The 24,084-nt window shown below is 38.0% G+C and overlaps 1 protein-coding gene across 1 annotated transcript; it reads left to right on the plus strand.

Annotated features, from left to right (window-relative positions):
• Positions 1-6,758: 6,758 nt before the first annotated feature.
• LOC113352458 lies at positions 6,759-22,516 on the plus strand. Its single transcript, XM_026596274.1, has 2 exons — positions 6,759-7,201; positions 22,378-22,516. The coding sequence occupies exons 1-2, from the start codon at positions 6,759-6,761 to the stop codon at positions 22,514-22,516; spliced, it is 582 nt and encodes a 193-aa protein (XP_026452059.1).
• The last annotated feature ends 1,568 nt before the right edge of the window (positions 22,517-24,084 follow it).

The raw sequence follows: 24,084 nt of genomic DNA on the forward strand, positions 1-24,084 counted from the left end.
ATGATTCTGCAGAACATGATGTCTGTTCCATATGATATTGATTTCTCTTCGTTTGATGTTGTTTCAAATTTCAGCTAACAATTATTGGTTTTGGGTCTGAATGTCTGATGCATACAAGAAGAAGCCGTAAAAGATGCCCAGATTGTGGCAGTCCGAGCTGGGATTATGCACTGATGCTTGGCATGCAGGAAATTCAGGCATATTTGAGGGAAAAAGGCATCTCGCTATTAGAATCAACATGGATTGAATTGCATAAACGATTGGCAAATTTGATTCGGTTGTTACTGGGATAGGGCCTGTTCTACAACCGAATGCAAATGAAACAAATCAAACAAATTCTTGATTTTAGATGGTGCCGGGCTTCAAACAGATTTACGGGGCCCTTAGACAAGCCAGCACATAATCAAGCGCTCACGCGTCTGAAGATATATACCCAACGGTTCAGTGATGTACGCTGGCCATTGATTTTTGTTTGTTAAGCAACATTACACTCAAAAGCGCCAGTTATTAGCATTCAGGCAAAATCCCACTTGAAACACTCTTTCTTGCGAACAAAGGAAAGGAAAGTAGTTTCCCGGTAGCGGCGTTTATCAAACCAAAAATAGGAAACGTGTATTCTATATATTTCACCTTACATGATTCTGTAGAACCTAATTTACTTATTCTTCTTTCCCAAATTTTCTGTCCTCCACATTCGTCTCTTTTAAAAAATTTCTTGAAACCCCAGTGTAGATGGTGGATTTTCAACAAAGGACAAAATCGTAAAATCATGATATTGCATGTTTCTGACACGGCTTTCAGGCATGTGATGATTCATATTTTACGATCCATGGTGAATTTGTTTTCGAAAGGCCTCCACCAGCTGAGCGTTCGACATCTCGCATTTCATCATACCCTCTATGTAGAATAACATAATTGGGCGGTTCTCCGTAAGATTGAGAGCATTAACGCCTTCAGGACGTCGGTGATACTCACTGTTCCTTGACTACATGAGAAAGACCCCCCTCTACATAGAAGAACGATTGGGCGGTTCTCCGTAAGATTGAGAGCAATAACGCCATCAGGACGTCGGTGACACTCGATGTTCCCTGACTATGTAGAGAGACCGTGTATAGACCCAGGCGGTTCTCCGTAAGATTGAGAGCAATAACACCTTCAGGACTTCAGCAACACTTGTTGTTTCCTGACTATGCACCTCAGAACGGGTATGATGCTTTAACTGGCTAATATCCCTTCTGCAATAGATTAATTCTGCCGTGACATTCACCATTGATTCCTAGAAGATAATCTATTTTATCTCATTACTCCGATTTCATGATCGAATCCACGGCTGATCTAATGGAATGGTAATAGATAATCTCATTACTCCGATTTCATGATCGAATCCACGGCTGATCTCATGGGATGGTAATAACTACTTTCATTACTCCGATTGTGTGGTCGAATCCACGATCCCGTGGAATGGTAATACCCATTTTATTATTATTACGAATTCATGGTCGAATCCACGGCTGATCCTATGGATTGATAATAATAAACTACTCACTTTTATTACTCAATTTCATGAATCATTCTCCACTGAATTTCATAAATTAGTAATAAATACTCAATAATTTGGCATCTGAACTATCACTGAGTAAGTCTCATCTAATGGTGCAAGTGTACTCAACAATGATGCACGAACGAGCACCCAATTGCGCGAACGAGCATCCAAAAATATGGAAAAACGAGGAATCCCGCACAAAACGGGAGAGAGAAAATAATAACATTAAAATAATGGAGAAGCGCCCATGGGACGGGCCCACCGGTCGTCCGGCCATGCCTTAGCCGTGGCCGGTCCCATGCTTCCTCCATTATTTTTCCCTTATTTTGTTATTTTCATGAACTCATGAAGACTCCTCCATTCTAACAACTATCCTTGCTTGAGCAAAACTCATGGTTTCTCCATATTTTCATGGTTTCTCCATATTTTCGTGGTTTCATGAAAAATAATAATATAAAAATAGGAGAAGGTGTTGCGGGACCGAGAAACTTAACCGGACGGCCATACCCTAGCCGTGGCCGGTCCCACACCTTACAATCCCTAATCTTTCATAAATTGTTGTTTCACTCATCTTGTGAAACTTCCCTGTTTTAGCAAAAATCATGGTTTCTCCATATTTTCTCAAATATTGCTCAACCCATGAAAAAGCCAAAAGCCAACATGGTCACATGACCGATTAGGCTACTCACGAAAAATATATTAAAATATTATTATTTTAATATTCACCAAATATTGATCAAACGGGCATACTTGCCCATTCAAGCAAAATCGATAATTCCAGTCAAAGATCGAACTCTTCTGAAAACAAGATATTGCTCAAACACACATCAAAAAAATGCTGAAACTCTCAGGACTGAGACACGGGCATTATGGTGACACGAGCATGCTCCCTTGACCGACCAAGGGTGGCTCTAAGGCTTGCAATGAGCCGGTCCCACACGTTTTCACAATTTTGACCTAATTTGCGCAATTGCTCATATTGGGTCCAAACTCTTCCCAACCAACTTAGAGTTTGCTCGAACGCCCACCAGCTGTCCCACGACCACCAAGGGCCGGTCTCATGCCATCTTGTCGGTCCCTCACTTTTTCATAATTAGGTTTTATCACCTAATGCTCAATCGAGCACTATTTTAATAAATGATGAAATCGGAATTTAATCGCCATTCCTTCACCAACCGGTCAACTCAGGACCCTGGTGTACGCTCACTCGAGCAATTGGGCATCACATGGACGCCCGTAGTCCCATGTGGTCGGTGCCTCCTCCTTCTTTCATGACCTATTTTCAGCAATTCGTCAATTAATGAGCGATTGATCAAAAATTAAGGTTTCGAACAAACGCTTGACAAATCATCATTCTGAGAAAGTTCAAACACTAAATAGATTTATGTTGATCCATCAAACAACACGCGGATTAATTATATAATATTCGGTAATCTACCAATATTTTAATTAATATTTTATTGGGTCACTTCACCAATAAATAAATAATACGTCGAATTGAGCAATACTTGCTCAGTTGCTCGAATATTGATCCACTATCAATATTCAGTAATTTATCAGTAATTCTTCGAATTGAGTAATACTTGCTCAGTAACTCGAATATTGATCCAACTATCAATATTCAGTAATTCTTCGAATTGAGTAATACTTGCTCAGTTGCTCGAATATTGATCCAACTATCAATATTCAGTAATTTATCAGTAATTCGTCGAATTGATCAATACTTGCTCAGTTTCTCGAATATTGATCCAACTATCAATATTCAGTAATTCGTCGAATTGAGCAATACTTGTTCAATTGCCCAACTATCAATATTCAATAATTCGCAATACTTGCTCAATTGCTCGAATATTGATCCAACCATCGATATCCAGTAATTCGTCGAGCGATACTTGCTCAGTTACTCGAATGTTCCACTGAGAAATTCTTCATTCATGCTCAATTCAACAAAACCTAGACTCATTGTCTAAATCAGTCAACGTGACTAATTAAATACACGTCTGTCGTGCAAACTCCACGATTCATGAGACATCAATCACGTCACAAATGGGGGATATCAATTAAGGTTTTGTTCTGGCGGACTACGGCACGTGGATTCATCCACGATGAGAATGTGAGTAAGTCGTGCAATGGTTGAAGGAGTTAGCAAAGTAGTGGGTATACGGTTAACCAAGTCTCCGCATGACATGGAACTGGTTTCACCACATTCTTCCACTTTCCCACTCTTACAGGGATCAGGATGTTCATCATTATTGCAATATAAATAAGTCCAAATCGAGGACAACGGATCATTATCATCATTCGTCAACAACTCGATTAAAACTTATTCACAGAACTCAACTTCAGCAGTTCATCAATTTGCAGAAACCTTCAACACATCCACAATCCTTGATCATCATTGATCCCAAACAATTCTCAGCTTCCCTCCTTCATATCAACCCATCTCTCTCTTTGCGACCGAATTGACTCTGGAACGGCCATTGACTTGGTTTAGGCCGGAGTCCTACAGATTGATCTCTCGAATCTAAGCACTCCCTTTGCAGTGCATCTGTGTGAGGTTCAGCAGTTTGCTCGGTCGAGGAGTCTCGTCCGCATGCTCGACTCTTCACTTTCCTAAAAAACCAGTAAATCGTTTTTCCCCATCCACAGACGGCGACCACAGTGGGAGATTAATCTCTCGGTTGCAATGTCTCATTTTCACAAAATGGTTGGTCTTAGGTCTAACTCGACTACTTCGAATTCTAGTCAAAATCTTTCGAATGCAAATTTTCCTCCTTCCAACACTCCTTCCAATGGAACAGCCGACGCGGAAATACCGACCTTGATCCAACTGGCACGAGTACAGGAGATTCATACAAGGAACATGGACCTGATGAAAGAGACGTTGAACAACATATTGAATTTCCTCGTCAGAATGACATCAGACTTGAGTGGCGCTCCTGCTCAAGAAACTCCGACGCTGATGGCTAATCCCTCGACCGATGATCATCCTCGAGCCAACAGCTTCACCACATATGAAAAGTCAGTGGAACAAGAGGTCACACATTTGATCGAGAATCTATGTGAACTCCTGCATTTCTCCAGAGATCAGCGCACGGATACGTTTCCCGCACTCAACAAAATATCATCTGACACACGAATAGTTCCATCATCTCCGATGGTTGAACAAGTGTCCATGGTATCTGCGCTTTCGATCAAAAACATCACCTTCACTGAGGAAGACCGAATGGTCGAGGAAGGACATAAACGAGCCATGTTTGTAACTGCTTCCATTAAGGACTCCGAATTCAGGAGGGTTCTCATCGACACATGCGCTTCCACGAATCTTATCACTATGAAGACTCTCAAGGAGGCCAAAGTTCCACAAAGCAAGATCGTTCATCATCCCATATTGATGACGGGTTTTGAAGGAAGCCAGAGTCACACGTACGGGTATGTCTATGTGGATCTGAAAGTAGGGCCAATTCAATCTACTGTCAAGTTTCATGTGATCGAGAAAGACCCTGACTATCACATGATACTCGGAAGACCATGGCTTCATGACAATAAGGTTGTTCCTTCAACGTACCACCAGTGTATGAAGGCTTTGTTCAACAACAAATTTTTCCGCATCCCAGCTTCGGTGTCTCCTTATGCTCCAGTTTATGATGTTGAGTTCCTGGAACCTACAAAGAGTATCCCCGAACCTCCAAGCAAGATCTGCAGTACTCCACTCCCAAGTTGGAAGTCTATTGAGAAAGATGACAAACCATCATCAACAGATGCTAAATCCGTCAAGTCGTCTACCACACCACTCAAGCATTGTCAGGGTCAAGGTACGACTCATAAAAAGTCCAACTTTATTACTGATTATGATGCAGAAGGGAGAGTCATTTATCTCCGTCGTAAGGATTAGCAATTAACAGGGGAGGTCGATGAAAAGTATCCCCGCCCTGAAGAATTATGCCAGAGTGAGCAATCACCTGATGAGGAAATTCGAGATGCACCACAGCTGCAAGATGGCACAAATTCCACAACTGACAATCTTGAGACTATCAACATCGGAATAGATGAGAACCCAAGGCCAATTTTAATCAGTTATGCTCTCTCACCTGAGGAACGAGAAGGATTGATAGGTCTGTTGAAAGAGTACCAAGATATCTTCGCCTGGACGTACGAAGATCTGCCCGGCCTGGACAATAAATTAGTCACTCATCATCTGCACATCACTCCCGGTTCCAAACCTGTCAAACAACCGCCCAGGCAATTCAGACACGAGGTTGAGGAACAAATCAAGGTGGAAATATATAAACTACTAACAGCAGGATTCATAAAACCCATTCAACATCCAACGTGGCTGGAGAACATTGTCCCAGTCAAGAAGAAAAATGGACAGATCTGATGTTGTGTGGATTTCAGGAACCTGAATAATTGTTGCCCGAAGGATGACTTTCCATTGCCAAACATTGATATTCTCGTCGATGCAACCAGCGGTCATGACGTATTCTCGTTCATGGACGGTTACAGTGGATACAACCAAATCAAGATGTACGAACATGACGCTAACAAGACCGCATTTCGAACTCCCATTGGAAACTTCCACTACACAGTGATGCCTTTCGGCTTGATGAATGCAGGAGCCACTTATCAGCGAGCCATGACCGCAATATTCCATGATATGATGCACAAGCAAGTAGAGGTCTATGTTGACGATGTGGTGGTGAAATCGAAGACTCGGGCATCCCACCTAGACATCCTAAGACAAGTCTTCGAAATATGCAGGGAATACAAACTAAAAATGAACCCTCTAAAATGTGCTTTTAGTGTTTCTTCTGAAAAGTTTCTTGGATTCCTGGTTACTGCAGAAGGAATCAAGGTCGATCCAGACAATACAAGAGCTATCACTACCATTCCTCCTCCACGAACTGTGAAAGAGCTCCAGAGTTTCATGGGCAAAGTTAATTATATCCGGCATTTCATTCCTGGACTCGCTCAACTCATTGCTTCATTCACTTCTCTATTGAAGAAATGAGCAAATTTTGCATGGACAGCCGTTCAACAAGAAGCATTTCAGAAAATACAGCAAATATTACTATCACCCGCTGTCATGAAATCTCCAGTGCAAGGACGACCACTGATACTTTACACAGCCTCCAGTGATGTCGCTATTGGAGCACTCCTCGCTCAAGAGGATGAAGAAGGTATCGAACGTCCAATCTATTACTTCCGTCGCACAATGAGGGATGCCCAAATCCGATACCCAAAGGCTGAAAGGGCGTGTCTAGCATTGGTTCACGCAATTCATAGGTTCAGACATTATCTACTATCAAACAGAGTCGTGTTGGTGGCCAAAGCTGATCCCATAAAATTCTTACTGTCGAATGCTTTGATCGGGAGACCAGCAAATTGGATACTTCAAATGTCAGAATTTGACATAGCGTGTGTCCCTCCAAAAGAAATTAAAGGACAAGAAGTTGCAGACTTACTTGCTGCTTTCCCTGGAGAAGACATCACGATGTTGCGTGAAGAAGTGTTGGGTGAGTTTCCAGAAATTTCAATCATTCAGGAAGAAACATGGCTATTATATTTTGATGGATCTTCTACTCCGAGCAATGATACTGGTGGAGCGGGCATTGTGCTAGTATCTCCATCCGGCAAGGTCTTCTCACATTCATTCAAGTTAGATTTCCATTGCACCAACAATTCAGCAGAATATGAAGATTTTCTCCTAGGGCTATCTTTAGCCAAGAAAGCAGGAGTGATGCACCTGGAAATCAGAGGAGACTCAAAGTTGTTAGTCAATCAAATGAACGGCGTGTACTCCCTTAAAAAAGCAACACTTGATCCATTCAGATCCGAGGCGCAACGACTGTTAGCTCATTTTTCTGATGCAACAATTGTCCATACTGGACGCACCCACAATAGACATGCCGATTGTCTGGCGACTCTGGCATCCAAATTGCAATTTGAAGGGTCATAGAAATCCATCACTGTGCAAATACGTTCTGAATCATCTACCTGGATTACTCAAGTCGAATATGCTCAATCGAACGACTGGCGAGCGCCCATCATTCATGAATTGAGCAGTTATCTTACGGAAGGGAAAATATGCCTCAAGGAGTTGAAGAACTTTTTTCTGCTGCATGGAGCATTTTATTATCGCAATCCTGATGGATCCCTGTCACGGTGTCTTGGAGACAAGGAAGCAAGTGAACAACTCAAACGAGTACATGAAGAAATATGTGGGAAAACCCTAGTGGTCACGCTCTACAGGAATCTTCAACGACTCGGATACTACTGTCCCTCCATGGAAGCTCAATCAAGAATGTTACAAGGGTCCTGTCCCAATTTTAAGAGGCCACCTCATCATCTGGAAGCCCTGACAATTCACCATACTGGGGACTGGAGGGAGCCTTACATCAAATATTTTCATGATAACGCTGTACCATCAGAAAAGAAAGAAGCAATCAAACTTACCCAAAGGGCCAAACAGTTCGTCTACCTGGAAGGGGTTTTGTATCGCAAAATCTTTGGTGGGAACCTGCTGAGATACTTGGACGGACATGTAATTCCAATGATCTTGAAAGAGATTCATGAAGGTGAACACCAAGGAAAAAAAAATATTTCTCCAAATCCATGAGAAATATTACTGGCCAACCATGGAAGATGATGCAAATGCCTATGTTCAGAGATGTCATCAATGCCAAATGCATGGTAATCTCATCCACACCCCTTGTCTCCCATTAAATTCTGTGAGCAGTCCATGTCCCTTCTACAGCTGGGGACTGGATATTGTCGAGAAGATCAATCCGGCATCTTCGAAGCAACATGAATACATCATTACAACAACTGAGTATTTCACCAAGTGGGTTGAAGCTATTCCTCTTCGAAGCACCACTGGAGTCACAATTGCAGCTTTCATCAAAGAATATATCATATGCAGATTCGGCATTCCTAAACATGTCATCACAGATAATGGAACTCCTTTTGCCAACAAACATGTTGCAGAATTGCTCGAGGAATATGGAATCAAAAAGATTTTCTCCACACCATACTATCCCCAAGGAAACGGACAAGCGGAGAGCACCAACAAAACCTTGATCCGTATTCTTAGACGCACAGTTCATGACAATCCACGAACGTGGCATGAAGAATTTCCCATGGCTTTATGGGCCTACCATACTGAAAAAGCGGGGGTCTAAAAACACCACCCAATATTTCGCTTAGCAATCTGTATGTACAAACTCGAATACACTTTTAAGAGAATCAACAAGAATCAATCAATTAAAAGTACATCAACAAGTTTATATCTCTCTCTTGATTTGATTTCCTCAAACAGAAACTGCGAGTACTACTCAAATACAGGGAATAACTTGGACGATACCAAAGACCAATATCCAAGGATCAATCAACGACAATCAATAACCAAAGGTTGGATTACTCTAATTGATGATCTAACGCACAACCTGTATTATTTCAATTATAAAGATAAAACAATATAATGCGGAAACTGAAATAACACAGACACTAGAAATTTTGTTAACGAGGAAACCGCAAATACAGAAAAACCTCGGGACCTAGTCCATATTGAACACACACTGTATTAAGCCGCTACAGACACTAGCTTACTCCAAGCTAACTTCGGACTGGACTGTAGTTGAACCCCAATCAGTCTCCCACTGATCCAAGGTACAGTTGTACTCCATACGCCTCTGAACCCAGCAGGATACTGCGCAATTGATTCCCTTAGCTGATATCACCCATAACTAAGAGTTGCTACGACCCAAAGTCGCAGGCTTTGACAATAAACAAATCTATCTCACACAGACAAGTCTATCAAAGGATAAATCTGTCTCCCAAAAAAAAACCTTAAATTTTTTGTTCCGTCTTTTTATAATAATCAAGGTGAACAAGAACCAATTGATAATCCGGTCTTATATTCCCGAAGAACAGCCTAGATAAATCAATCACCTCACAACAATCTTAATCGTATGGTAGCGAAACAAGATGTTGCGGAATCACAAACAATAAGACGAAGATGTTTGTGACTACTTTTTATATCTTTCCTATCGGAGATATTAATCTCAAGCCAATCAATCTGATTGTACTCGTATGATAGAAGATGCAAGATCAGATCACACAATCACAATAAAAGTAATATCGGTCTGGCTTCACAATCCCAATGAAGTCTTTAAGTCATTAACCTGGTTTTAGAAGAAGAAAACCAAAGGTTAAAGGAGACACGACTCTAGCACGCAAACTTGTATCATACATGAGGTGTGGGGATTAGTTTTGCAGAGTTGCTAGATGTCCCCTTATATAGTCTTTCAAATCAGGGTTTCGCCTTGGTCACAAAGCAAACAATATCCAGCGTTAGATGAAAACCTGATTTAGATTCAATCTAATATTTATCAACTGTTATATCGAAAACTTAGATTGTTATACATAAATGAAATGCACGCTTCTAGGTTTGTTAATCGTACCCAAACATGTACATTGTTGGTTCAACAATAGTTAACCAAAAGTTTAGCCATATGAGCATTTCATACCAACCATATTCTTCTTCACCATAACTATTTCAAATGACTCAAATGAACTAGTTAGAGAGTTGTTCAATTGCAAGGAAATCTTATGTACTACACAAGACACAATTGAAGCAAAGATGATTTGATTCACTCGAATCGGTTCATGAACTTTATAGCCACGGTTTGCAAATTGCATTTCTTAGTCTTTATAAGTTTAAATTCAGAAATCATCTTCAGATATATAACCTTCTTAAGTTCGCACACTAGGTTCGCGGACTGGGTTTTCGGACTGGGTTCGCGGACTGGTACTCACGCAACAAGTTTTTCAACTCCAGAAGAATTTCTCGGGATGAGAAGTTCGGCAGTTCGCGGACTTCGCAACAATCCATTCTTCCGGTTTCTCTTGATCAACAAAGTTCGCAAACTTTGGTTCAAGGGATAGGACTTGTGCACATATGTGTTTCCACAACAATACTTATGTCCATCAATTGTTATGTAATCTAAACTCTCATTCCAACCATTGAAACATTCTTAGAGGACGTTATATAGTTGTTACACCATTTCTCGTCAAAGCAATTTTCAAAGTGATTGAAACATATCATGACTTTCGTCACTAGGTAAAGATAAACATGGTCGAAGCGAAACGCTTACCAACACATATTTCGAGATATAGATCGGCGAGGTATACTCGGCTCGAAATACCAAATGTGTATAATATAAGTCTATATATAGCATACGACTTTTTGTCTCAAGAAGTAGGAGATAGAGTAGGCATACTTTTGAGTGACAGATAAGTTCAAGTCTTCACATACCTTTTTGTCGAGAAGTTTCACCGGTTCCTTGAGTAGTTCTTCTTCTTGTATGATGAATCGCCATAAAGTCCTTGAGCTCAACTACACTTTATATCCTAGTCCGAGACTTGGCAATAATAGACTAGAAATCAAGACTTATAGTTTTAATCACTAACATTGACAAACATGCCTGAGATAGCAACGCATGCGAGTTCGACCGAGCAATGCTCTAATAATCTCCCCCTTTGTCAATTTTAGTGACAAAACTATCAATACATATGGAATACAAAAAAGATAAAGAACCTTTAGTAGATCATATTCCACATGTCTAATCTTCAACATTCCTCAAAATCTTCGTCACTTCCAAGTACTCCAATGATCCCAAAGGTTGTAAGTTTAGCATCACCTTTGTTGAAGATTCGTAGCTATAACAATGAGAAAGCATCAGTCTCGATCATTGTTATACAGTTTCATAGTATTATTGCACAGTGTCGAAGTCCAATTGTATCACAATTTCAACAATAATACTATGGTGATATGTATCACTCCCCCTTAGACAATACTCCATCTCACATGGAAACCACTCCCCCTTACACAATGATCCGAAAACCATATATATTTGTAGTGTGAACTACATATTAATTCTCCACCTTTTTTTCAATAAAATTGGCAAAGGTACAAGAACGGGATCATAATGAAATTTCCGTAAGAGACATTTCATGACTAATAAAAAACACATACCATCTAATTTAGATGCAATCATATAGCCGAAACTATTAGCATTCACCAAGGAGTTTAGAGATACAAGATAACCCCTTTAAAATTCCACAGCCGCACACCCCTCAAGATATGACCATTAAGCACAAGTTCAAAATAACTCTCTCCCATTTGATGTCATTCCCAAGGGAACAACAAGAGCGACCTTAATTTCAAAAGAAAAGAAGGATTTTGATTGGACACCAAAAACCATGTGAATGATTTTCTATATCCACAAACTCAATCAAATTAATCACAAGTAAACCCATGATTAATTTAATCGGGATACGCAATCAAATTAAACACAAAAGTGATCAACTTAATTGATTATGCTCGACATAAGAGAACTTACGGAGCATACGACTAACAAAACCATTAGAAAATGAATAGGATATTTGTTCATATACTCAACATAAGGGGAATCTTACGGAGTATGAAAATACTCAACTAGATTAATTACAAGAGAACCCATAATTAATCTAATTTGAATACACAACCAAACTAAAATTACAAAAGTAATCAATTTAATTGTCATTTGTTTGGCTCGACATAAAAAGACTTATGGAGCAATAACTAAATAACCAAACAAGATGATTAATTTAGTTCAAGAATGCTCAACATAAAGTACCTTACGGAACAACCAACAAAGCTAATCAAAAATTAATCAACTTTGTTGTATCTTTCTCAACATAAGACACATTACAGAGCCTCACAATATTTCATAAAATATGGATCAGTGAAGATCAATATTGTGGAATACATAAGGATTCATTTTATCTTCCATCACTATTTGCATAACGATATTTAATAGACATAATCCTTGAACACAAAAGATTTTAACATATCTATCTTCCATCAAAGAATTGACAATATAGGCTTAACTTTTGTATATGTCAAAAGTTTATTCATCCTTAAATCAATACATGAATACCGATCATGAACGACTTTACTTTTGACAAAATATGGGACAACATAGTTCACAGACGTAAACACCAATATCCGATAACAAATTGCAATATAACAAATCATAAAGATTAAATACTGCAAACCATCATCCTCCAAATATTTTTAGAATTTAAACCAAATAAACCTAAAAAAGAACAAGAAGATGAAAAATAATAGATATGTGAAGTCACAATTATTTCTATTCAAGCACTAGTTATTCTTCCAGCTAAACCAAAAAGAAGACATACTAGGCAACAATATCTTTGAGAAATTTCTTATCATTCCCGAACTCCTTGTCGTCAACAGCCATCGAAATATAAGGTTCGTGGAGGAAGAAGTCAATACCAACAAACCGTCTTGGCTGATGATGTCGAACCAGGGCCTTTTGAATTTCCAAAGATCTTAAAACGCAAGCCTTTATTTCACTAATCTCCTTTCTTACGTTCTTCAACTCATCAATAACATCGGAAAACTTCTGAGAGTTAGAAGGGACAGCCTTTGGCTTTCTTGTATTCCTCCTTTTTCTTTTCAAGGAAGGAGTTACTGGAGATTTCTCTTTTTACTTGATTGATGGCTTAACAATCATATTGACATCTTTTCCATCCAAAGACATGATGCTTAGAGAACAGTTATAAACAACTGGTTTTTGTGAGTGGAATTCACAATATCATCAAGCAGTCTTAAGATATAAAAGATATCAGAGAGGAAAAAGGAATGTAGGGTTCGCAACCTTTAAACGGGTTCGTGGACGCCCAATTCTAAACCCTATAAAGAGTAGAATTGTCGATAATAACCCTTTACTTTATTTGATAGACAGGAAAAATAATCCTAAGAAAAAAAACTTTTCCTAAAGCCTGAGCGGTACACAATCTTATCTCTTTTTGATCAGGCACATGAGACAAGATTTACCAAACAACACAATTAATTCGTGATGGGGTGAACAACAATTTGTCTACCATTTTCCTCTTGAGAGCAATCCTCAGACTTCTGTCTATAAAAGAGATTTGACCATACCTTCTTCTCTAATGGTCTTATTTTGTCTTTGGAAACCAACTTCTTAGACGAAGATAAAATCTTACATACCTCAGCAGTCTTCTGAGCAAGTTTAAGCTTCCTTGCCAGTCGATTTGATCTACGTTGAAGTTTTTTGGCGTGCCTCACTTGATGTTTGTACTTGTAACATCTTGATAGTTCATGACCCTTCTGAGAACAAAACGAGCACGTCAAACTTGGATAGTATTCAGGCATCTGTGGTGTGAAAGCGGCCAGACACATAGTAGATCCTGAAACATTACAACCAGAGTTTCCAAAGGATGGGTCAATTGATTCTTCCACATTTATTGGATTCTCTTCTTCACCGAAACCATCAAGGTTGATATATGTATTGCTACAATTATCAAAATCAATGTTTTCACATAGAAGACCAACATTTGATTTCCTATCTTCATCAGAATCATAGATTTCAGACATCTCATCAAGTGTTACAGCAAGACCTTTGTTCCAAATGTATTTTCTACGATTTGGGCTCTCGTTTGCAAAATGACCAAAACCTTTATACTTAAAGCACTGTGGAATATCCTCGTCATCAGCCACGTCAGCATCCCTGTTTTTAGGAGAACGCGATTGTGAGGTTTATCTGACGACCTAGATTTGTCTCTTGAAAACCGTTTACTTCTCTTCGATAGAAGATCCCTAAATTTTCTTGTGATCAAGGAGACTGATTTGTCAAGATCTTTATCCGAAAAATCCCCCTCAGATTGATCATCCTCAGAGACGTAAACACTTTTACTTTTATCAAGTAACTTAGTGTTCTTCTGTGCTTTAAAGGCAACATCCTTTCCGATTTTGGATGTATGCTCATGATCAAAGATCTTTAGCTTTCCAACCAATGTATTTCTGAAAAGATTATCAAGGTTATTTCCCTCAACGATGGCATGCTTCTTAGACTCGTATCTAGATGGCAGTGATCTGAGAATTTTCATCACAATGTACTTTTCCGGAATAGTCTTACCCAATGCAAAAGATGTATTAACAATTTTAGACACTCTGTGATTAAACTCATCGAATGTATCTTCATCTGCCATACGAAGGTTCTCCCAATCGGAATTAAGGTTTTGAAGCCTAGTTTCCTTTTCACTGGAGTTTCCTTCAAATACGGTTTCTAAGATATCCCAAGCATCTTTAGACCTAGTGAAATTTGACACATGGTGCTGAAGATTTGAGGTAATGGAATGTATGATGGCATTCAAACCGTTGGAATTTTTCTTTGCAGCAAGTATCTCGGCAGGATTATATTCACCAATATTCTTGGGAACGTTTACATTTCCAACTGCCACAACGGGAGCATCATAGACATTAACAACATATACCCATGATTGAAAATCACGCGCTTGAAGAAAAGCTCGCATATCAATTTTCCACCATAAGTAATTAGAGCCATCGAATACTGGTGGTACGTTACTAAAGATAACACATCTGTCCACAGAGTCAGATCGCTATAAACACAGACTTGTAAGGTCTTGAACGTGTTTGCCTTCTATGGTACCAATTGAAAAAGCGGGGGTCTAACAACACCACCCAATATTTCGCTTAGCAATCTGTATGGACAAACTCGAATATACTTTTAAGAGAATCAACAAGACTCAATCAATTAAAAGTACATCAACGAGTTTATATCTTTCTCTCTTGATTTAATTTCCTCAAACAGAAACTGCAAGTACTAATCAAATACAAGGAATAAGTTGGATAGTACCAAAGACCAATATCCAAGGATCAATCAATGATAATCAACAACCAAAGGTTGGATTACTCTAATTGATGATCTAACGGACAACCTGTATTATTTCAATCATAAAAATAAAGCAATATAATGCGGAAACTGAAATAACACAGACACCAAAAATTTTGTTAACGAGGAAACCGCAAATGCAGAAAAACCCCGGGACCTAGTCCAGATTGAACACACACTGTATTAAGACGCTACAGACACTAGCCTACTCTAAGCTAACTTCGGACTGGACTGTAGTTGAACCCCAATCAGTCTCCCACTGATCCAAGGTACAGTTGTACTCCCTACGCCTATGATCCCAGCAGGATACTGCGCACTTGATTCCCTTAGCTGATCTCACCCACAACTAAGAGTTGCTACGACCCAAAATCGCAGGCTTTGACAATAAACAAATCTGTCTCACGCAGACAAATCTATCAAAGGATCAATCTGTCTCCCACAGAAAAACCCTAAAAATTTTGTTCCGTCTTTTGATGATAATCAAGGTGAACATGAACCAATTGATAATCCGGTCTTATATTCCCAAAGAACAGCCTAGATAAATCAACCACCTCGCAACAATCTTAATCATATGGTAGCGAAACAAGATGTTGTGGAATCACAAACAATGAGACGAAGATGTTTGTGACTACTTTTTATATCTTGCCTATCGGAGATATTAATCTCAAGCCAATCAATCTGATTGTACTCGTACGATAGAAGATGCAAGATCAGATCACACAACTACGATAAAAGTAGTATCGGTCTGGCTTCTAATCCCAATAAAGTCTTTAAGTCGTTAACCTGGTTTTAGAAGAAGAAAACCAAAGGTTAAAGGAGACACAACTCTAGCACGCAAACTTGTATCACACGTGAGGTGTAGGGATTAGTTTTGCAGAGTTTCTAGATGTCCCCTTATATAGTCTTTCAAATCAGGGTTTCGTCTTGGTCACAAAGCAAACAATATCCACCGTTAGATGAAAACCTGATTTAGATTCAAGATAATATTTCTCAACTGTTATATCAAAAACTTAGCTTGTTATACACAAATGAAATGCACGCTTCTAGGTTTGTTAACCGTACCCAAACGTGTACATTGTTGGTTCAACAATAGTTAACCAAAAGGTTAGCCATATGAGCATTCATACCAACAATATTCTTCTTCACCATAACAAGTTCAAATGACTCAAATGAACTAGTTAGAGAGTTGTTTAATTGCAAGGAAATCATATGTACTACACAAGACACAATTGAAGCAAAGATGATTTGATTCACTCGAATCGGCTCATGAACTTTATAGCCACTGTTTAAAAATTGCATTCCTTAGTCTTTATAAGTTTAAGTTCAGAAATCATCTTCAGATATATAAACTTCTTAAGTTCGCACACTAGGTTCGCGGACTTAAACAACCGGGCAGAGTTTACAAACTCCAGCAGAAAATCTCGGCAAAGACTTTCCGTCGTTTCGCGGACTGGGTTCGCGGACTGGTACTCACGCAACAAGTTTGTCAACTCCAGAAGAATTTCTAGGGATGAGAAGTTCGGCAGTTCGCGGACTGAGTTCGCGGACTTGGCAATAAGCCATTCTTCTGGTTTCTCTTGATCAACAAAGTTCACAAACTTTGGTTCAAGGGATAAGACTTATGCACATATGTGTTTCCACAACAATACTTATGTCCATCATTGGTTATGTAATCTAAACTCTCATTCCAACCGTTGAAACATTCTTATAGGATGTTATATAGTTGTTACACCATTTCTCGTCAAAGCAATTTTCAAAGTGATTGAAACATATCATGACTTTTTTCACTAGGTAAAGATAAACATGGTTGAAGCGAAACGCTTACCAACACATATTTCGAGATATATATAGGCGAGGTATGCTCGGCTCGAAATACCAAATGTGTATAATCTAAGTCTATATATAGCATACAAATTTTTGTCTCAAGAAGTAGGAGATAGAGTATACAGACTTTTGAGTGATAGATAAGTTCAAGTCTTCACATACCTTTTTGTCGAGAAGTTCCACCGGTTCCTTGAGTAGTTCTTCTTCTTGTATGATGAATCTCCATGAAGTCCTTGAGCTCAACTACACTTTCTATCCTAGTCCGAGACTTGTCTATAGTAGAATAAAAATCAATACTTGTAGTTTTGATCACTAACATTGACAAACATGCTTGAGATAGCAACGGATGCGAGTTCGACCGAGCAATACTCTAACAATCTCCCCCTTTGTCAATTTTAGTGACAAAACAATCAATACATGAGGAATACAAAAAAGATAAAGAAACTTTAGTAACTCCTATTCCGCATATCTAATCTTCAACATTCCTCGAAATCTTCGTCACTTCCAAGTACTCCAATGATCCCAAAGGTTGTAAGTTTAGCATCACCGTTGTTGAAGATCCGTAGCTATAACAATGAGAAAGCATCGGTCTCGATCATTGTTATACAGTGTCATAGTATTATGACACAGTGTCAAAATCCAATTGTATCACAACTTCAACAATAATACTATGGTGATATGTATCACTCCCCCTTAGTCAATACTCCATCTCACATGTAAACCACTCCTCCTTACACAATGATCCGAAAACCATATATATTTGTAGTGTGAACTACATATTAATTCTCCCCCTTTTTGTCAGTAAAATTGGCAAAGGTACAAGAACGGGATCAAAATGAAATTTCTGTAAGAGACATTTCATGACTAATAAAAAATACATACCATATAATTTAGATGCAATCATATAACCAAAGTTATTAGCATTCATCAAGGAGTTTAAAGATACAAGATAACCCATTTAAAATTCCACAGCCGCACACCCCTCAAGATAGGACCATTAAGCACAAGTTCAAAAGAACTCTCTCCCATTTGATGTCATTCCCAAGGGAACAACAAGAGCGACCTTAATTTCAAAAGAAACGAAGGATTTTTATTGGACACCAAAAACCATGAGAATGATTTTCTATATCCACAAACTCAATCAAATAAATCACAAGTAAACCCATGATTAATTTAATCGGAATACACAACCAAATTAAACACAAAAGTGATCTACTTAATTGATTATGCTCGACATAAGAGAACATACGGAGCATACGACTAATATAACCATTAGAAAATGAATAGGATAGTCGTTCATATACTCAACATAAGGGGAATCTTACGGAGTATGAAAATACTCAACTAAATTAATTACAAGAGAACCCATAACTAATCTAATTGGAATAGACAACCAAAGTAATTACAAAAGTAATCAATTTAACTTTCATGTGTTTTGCTCGACATAAAAAGACTTATGGAGCAATAACTAAATAACCAAACAAGATGATTAATTTAGTTCAAGAATGCTCAACATAAAGTACCTTACGGAACAACCAACAAAGCTAATCAAAAATTAATCAACTTGGTTGTATCGTGCTCAACATAAGACACATTACGGAGCCTCACAGTATTTCATAAAATATGGATCAGTGAAGATCAATACTGTGGAATACATAAGGATTCATTTTATCTTCCATCACTATTTGCATAACGATATTTAATATACACAATCCTTGAACACAAAAGATTTTAACCTATCTATCTTCCATCAAAGAGTGACAATACAGGCTTAACTTTTGTATATGTCAAAAGTCTATTCATCCTTAAATCAATACATGAATACCGATCATGAACGACTATACTTTTGACAAAATATAGGACAACATTTCACGGACGTAAACACCAATATCCGATACAAATTGCAATATAACAAATCATAAAGATTAAATACTGCAAACCATCATCCTCCAAATATTTTTAGAATTTAAACCAAATAAACCTAAAAAAGAACAAGAAGATGAAAAATAATAGTTATGTGTAGTCACAATCATTGCTATTCAAGCACTATTTATTCTTCCAGCTAAACCAAAAAGAAGACATACTAGGCAACAATATCTTTGAGAAATTCCTTATCGTTCCCGAACTCCTTGTCGTCAACAGCCATCGAAATATAAGGTTCGTGGAGGAAGGAGTCAATACCAACAAACTGTCTTGGCTGATGATGTTGAACCAAGGCCTTTTGAATTTCCAAATATCTTAAAATGCAAGACTTTATTTCACTAATCTCCTTTCTTACTTTCTTCAACTCATCAATAACATCGGAAAACTTCTGAGAGTTAGAAGGGACAGCCCTTGGCTTTCTTGTATTCCTCCTTTTTCTTTTCAAGGAAGGAGTTACTGGAGATTTCTCTTTTTCCTTGATTGATGGCTTAACAATCATATTGACATCTTTTCCATCCAAAGACATGATGCTTAGAGAACAGTTATAAACAACTGGTTTTTGTGAGTGGAATTCACAATCTTATCAAGCAGTCTTAAGATATAAAAGATATCAGAGAGGAAAAAGAAATGCAGGGTTCGCAACCTTTAAACGGGTTCGTGGACGCCCAATTCTAAACCCTATAAAGGGTATAATTGTCGATAATAACCATTTACTATATTTTATAGACGGTAAAAACAATCCTAAGAAAAAAAAACTTTTCCTAAAGCCTGAGCGGTACACAATCTTATCTCTTTTTGATCAGGCACATGAGACAAGATTTACCAAACAACACAATTAATTTGTGATGCGGTGAACAACAATTTGTCCACCATTTTCCTCTTGAGAGCAATCCTCAGACTTCTGTCAATCAAAACGATTTGACCATAACTTCTTCTCTAATGGTCTTATTTTGTCTTTGGAAACCAACTTCTTAGACGAATATAAAATCCTACATACCTCAGCAGTCTTCTGAGCAAGTTTAAGCTTCCTTGCCAATCGAATTGATTTTCGTTGAAGTTTTTTGGCGTGCCTCACTTGATGTTTGTACTTGTAATATCTTGATAGTTCATGACCCTTCTGAAAACAAAACGAGCACGTCAAACTTGGATAATATTCAGGCATCTGTGGTGTGAAAGGAGCCAGACACATAGTAGATCCTGAAACATTACAACCAGAGTTTCCAAAGGATGGGTCAATTGATTCTTCCAGCTTGATTGGATTCTCTTCTTCACCGAAACCATCAAGGTTGATATAGGTATTGCTACAATTATCAAAATCAATGTTTTCACATAGAAGACGAATACTTGATTTCCTATCTTCATCAGAATCATAGATTTCAGACATCTCATCAAGTGTTGCAGCAAGACCTTTGTTCCCAATGTATTTTCTACGATTTGGGAACTCGTTTGCAAAATGACCAAAACCTTTACACTTAAAGCACTGTGGCATATCCTCGTCATCAGCCTCGTCAGCATCCCTGTTTTTAGGAGGAACACGATTGTGAGGTTTACCTGACGACCTAGGTTTGTCTCTTGAAAACCTTTTACTTCTCTTCAATAGAAGATCCCTAAACTGTCTTGTGATCAAGGAGACTGATTTGTCAAGATCTTCATCCGAAAAATCACCCTCAGATTGATCATCCTCACAGACATAAATACTTTTACTCTTATCAAGTAACTTAGTGTTCTTCTGTGCTTTTAAGGCAACATCCTTTCCGATTTTGGATGTATGCTGTAGTGCCCCCTAAACTAGCAGCTAAGTAAACCAACAGATTAAACTAAATAAAGAGGCACTATGAATCTAAATCATTTACTTAAACATTCAATTAAGAAATCTGCTACAAAACTTAACCCAAAACTAACCCCGCCCAGAAATATATATATACAAGAACTCCTTTCAAATGATACATATACAATAGTCATTTGGTTTGCAAATAAAACTTACAACATAATAAACATAGCAATATTTAACTAATTAACGGAGTAAACTCCTCGAAGCTTTCGTTGTGCAACTCTGATCTGTCTTTGAAACTGAAAGTGGAAAACGATGAGCACAGAGTGCCTAGTAGGAATAACATTTAACTTTAAAGAAATCATGAGCAAGATTTGGAAAATAATTAATGTTTTCCCAAACATCAGTGACTAAGTCACTGGAATGCACAAACATGTATATGAACAAACTCCTTCGTCAAACAATGTATAATATGGTTGTGTAATTCCGAACTCGCAAATCCACACCTAATCGTACATATGGATGTCGATAATTCCGAACTCGCAAACTGTCGACCGATATAAGCATAAAAGATGAATTCATGTAGATATAAATGTGAAAGAGCGTATCCTATATACCACATGTGGAAATTCTCATTTCCCATAACAATTCATAATGACATACCTTACAAGTCCTTTCAATTTCATGGAAACATTCAAAGAATCGGCAGAATTATCATAATGCAGTTTTTATAAAGCATGGAATGCATGACAGACAATGTATGAGTTGATAAACATAAACTTTTGTAAAAGAAAACAACAATGGTTTCAAAAGAGTTAAAGTATTCCCACCTGTTTTACTGACAAGCCACGCCTACCTCGAGATCTATGATCAACTGGTTCATCCTTTGAATCGATCGTTGTTAATATAGACTAACTATTAATCACACAAGAAGTCTAGTAATCTAGCCAAAAAGGCTTACACAAGGCTCATAATATAATCTCATACAATTCTCCAGTTATAGGCTAAGTAAACTAATTTAATTGTTCTAAGCCCATTTAAGGTTCTACACATCTTCATTACCCATCTCTTGCATATCTAATGGCTTACTAATTCAATTAGGTTGGTTATATATTCCAATATCTAAGTCTTATGAATATCTACAACTTTGTAGAAGAAACCAAAGGTCAATTTGGCCCTTAATGGGTCCAAACATCAAACTAGGAATACTAGGCCTAAGCCCAAGTCCACTAAACAAGTCCAATAATCTAAGTTCAACTCTACCAGAGTAAACTAAAGGTCAAAAACAGTCAAGAGTAAACTAACAGTCCACGTCAGGTCAAAGTCCAAGGTCAATGGTCAAATAAGTCAAACAAGAATCGGTCAACGATTCAACTCATGTCAAGATAGGAAAACTCGGTGAGCTAACTCAGTTTATAAGAACAACCAACCTGATTCTATTCATTTGATCAAAACACAAATAATTCATTCTAACAGAATTCTACAAACTCAATATAACTGTAATTTAAGATTACCTTGATCTGTACTTGCAGGCTTTCAAGGAGACTATCCAACTGTGAATCTACACCACATTCATATACAATTTCTACTTTCCCGACACAAGATACAACAAAACTCTACACCACCACTCATGCAATCTCAGGTCACTGCCATCTGCAATTCCAATCCTAGAAAACATTCAACACTTTAACTCCCTTGCAATTACATCCCTAAGCAACAACCACCACATCATCCACATTCATCAACTCCTACTCAGGCGGTACCTTCTCAATTCTTACACTGCTTGCACTATCATTAATACCATCATCTACATTTCCAGTCCCCAATTTCAATTCCACACACCCTGGCTTAAACTCATTATCATCCCAATTCTCCTTAATCAAACTGAAACATCAACATTGTGTGTAATTCACTTTATACCCCAACTTCTTAATTCCACAATCATATCAATCTCAGTATGGCAACACACTTACTGACTGATTCATATACACAGTTCTACTAATTGTACTTCATCTATAATTACATCTCAACACAATACAAATCCCCTACAACATTAGACTAGTGGTTACCAATTACACTAATTATAACTCCAGCAATAATTATTATTCTTTCCCTTAACTCAAATCAACACCAGTCCACTTCCAAATCTATTTCCTCATCAAACTCAGTTCAATTCACAATCATACGAATTATGAAACCAAAACAATTCAACTTGAACTACTTCAATTAAGATAAATTACCTCATGGACAGTTCAACTCAAGCAATTGAATTCGCTTCAGCAACCCATTGATCTTCATCACCATATGTTCTTGACCAAACCTTAATTCAATTCCCAAATATAATTCCAAGCTATTCTTCATAACTCAATCATCATTATACCATTCCCTCTGCCAACACCCGTCCTCTCTGGATTGTTAAATTATCATTCGATTGATGCAGTAACCCTAATTCTTAAATTCTGCAATTAAGATCCTTCTCAACATCTGAATTTACAAATAAGATGCATAATCTTCTTCTTCACCACAAGTTCTTCAAAACCCAACCTTTAATTTCTTCTTAATCATCAGCAAATCGAACTCTAACTTCTATCAGCAGAAACCCTAACTAACTTCAATCTCGAATTCATCTTCATCCTCAACTCTAACTCATTCAATTGATCAATACCTAACTCAAATCCCCTTTCTTAATTGTCAATTTCATCTTCTATAGTTTCTCTAAACTTAACAGGAAACCATAATTCCTAATTCATTCTTTGTTTCGAATCTGAATCGACAACAGATAACAACAACATCACCCATAACTACTTCATGATATTTTCCACCTCTCGCTGATCACCAATCCTCTGTTTGTTTCTCTCACACTCGCAGAAGAAGTAGAAGAAGAAGAATAGGAGAGAAAGAGAAGAGAAAAGAAGAAAAAAGAAGGAAAAGAAAGAATGATCTTATCTGTTCGATTCGGTGGTGATAAGGCCAAAGCAAAACTGATAAAGGCACCCATCACTTGGATATGGGAAGCCAGATCGGTCCAGTGCAAAAATACTATTCTTCCCCTTTAAACCAATATGATGATATCTTCTTCATCTGATATCCGATTGACACGTTCGAGTAGTCCAATCCGTGAAACTTTTCGAGAACTATCTAGTGATACTAATTTCGTATCTAGATCGTTGTTAGATTAATTTCTATTAATTAACGTTCGTTTCAAACTAATCGAGTTATTTATCGGCTAAAACGTCACT

Source organism: Papaver somniferum, chromosome 2 (genome assembly GCF_003573695.1).
Source record: "Papaver somniferum cultivar HN1 chromosome 2, ASM357369v1, whole genome shotgun sequence".
Classification (NCBI taxonomy): Eukaryota; Viridiplantae; Streptophyta; class Magnoliopsida; order Ranunculales; family Papaveraceae; genus Papaver; species Papaver somniferum.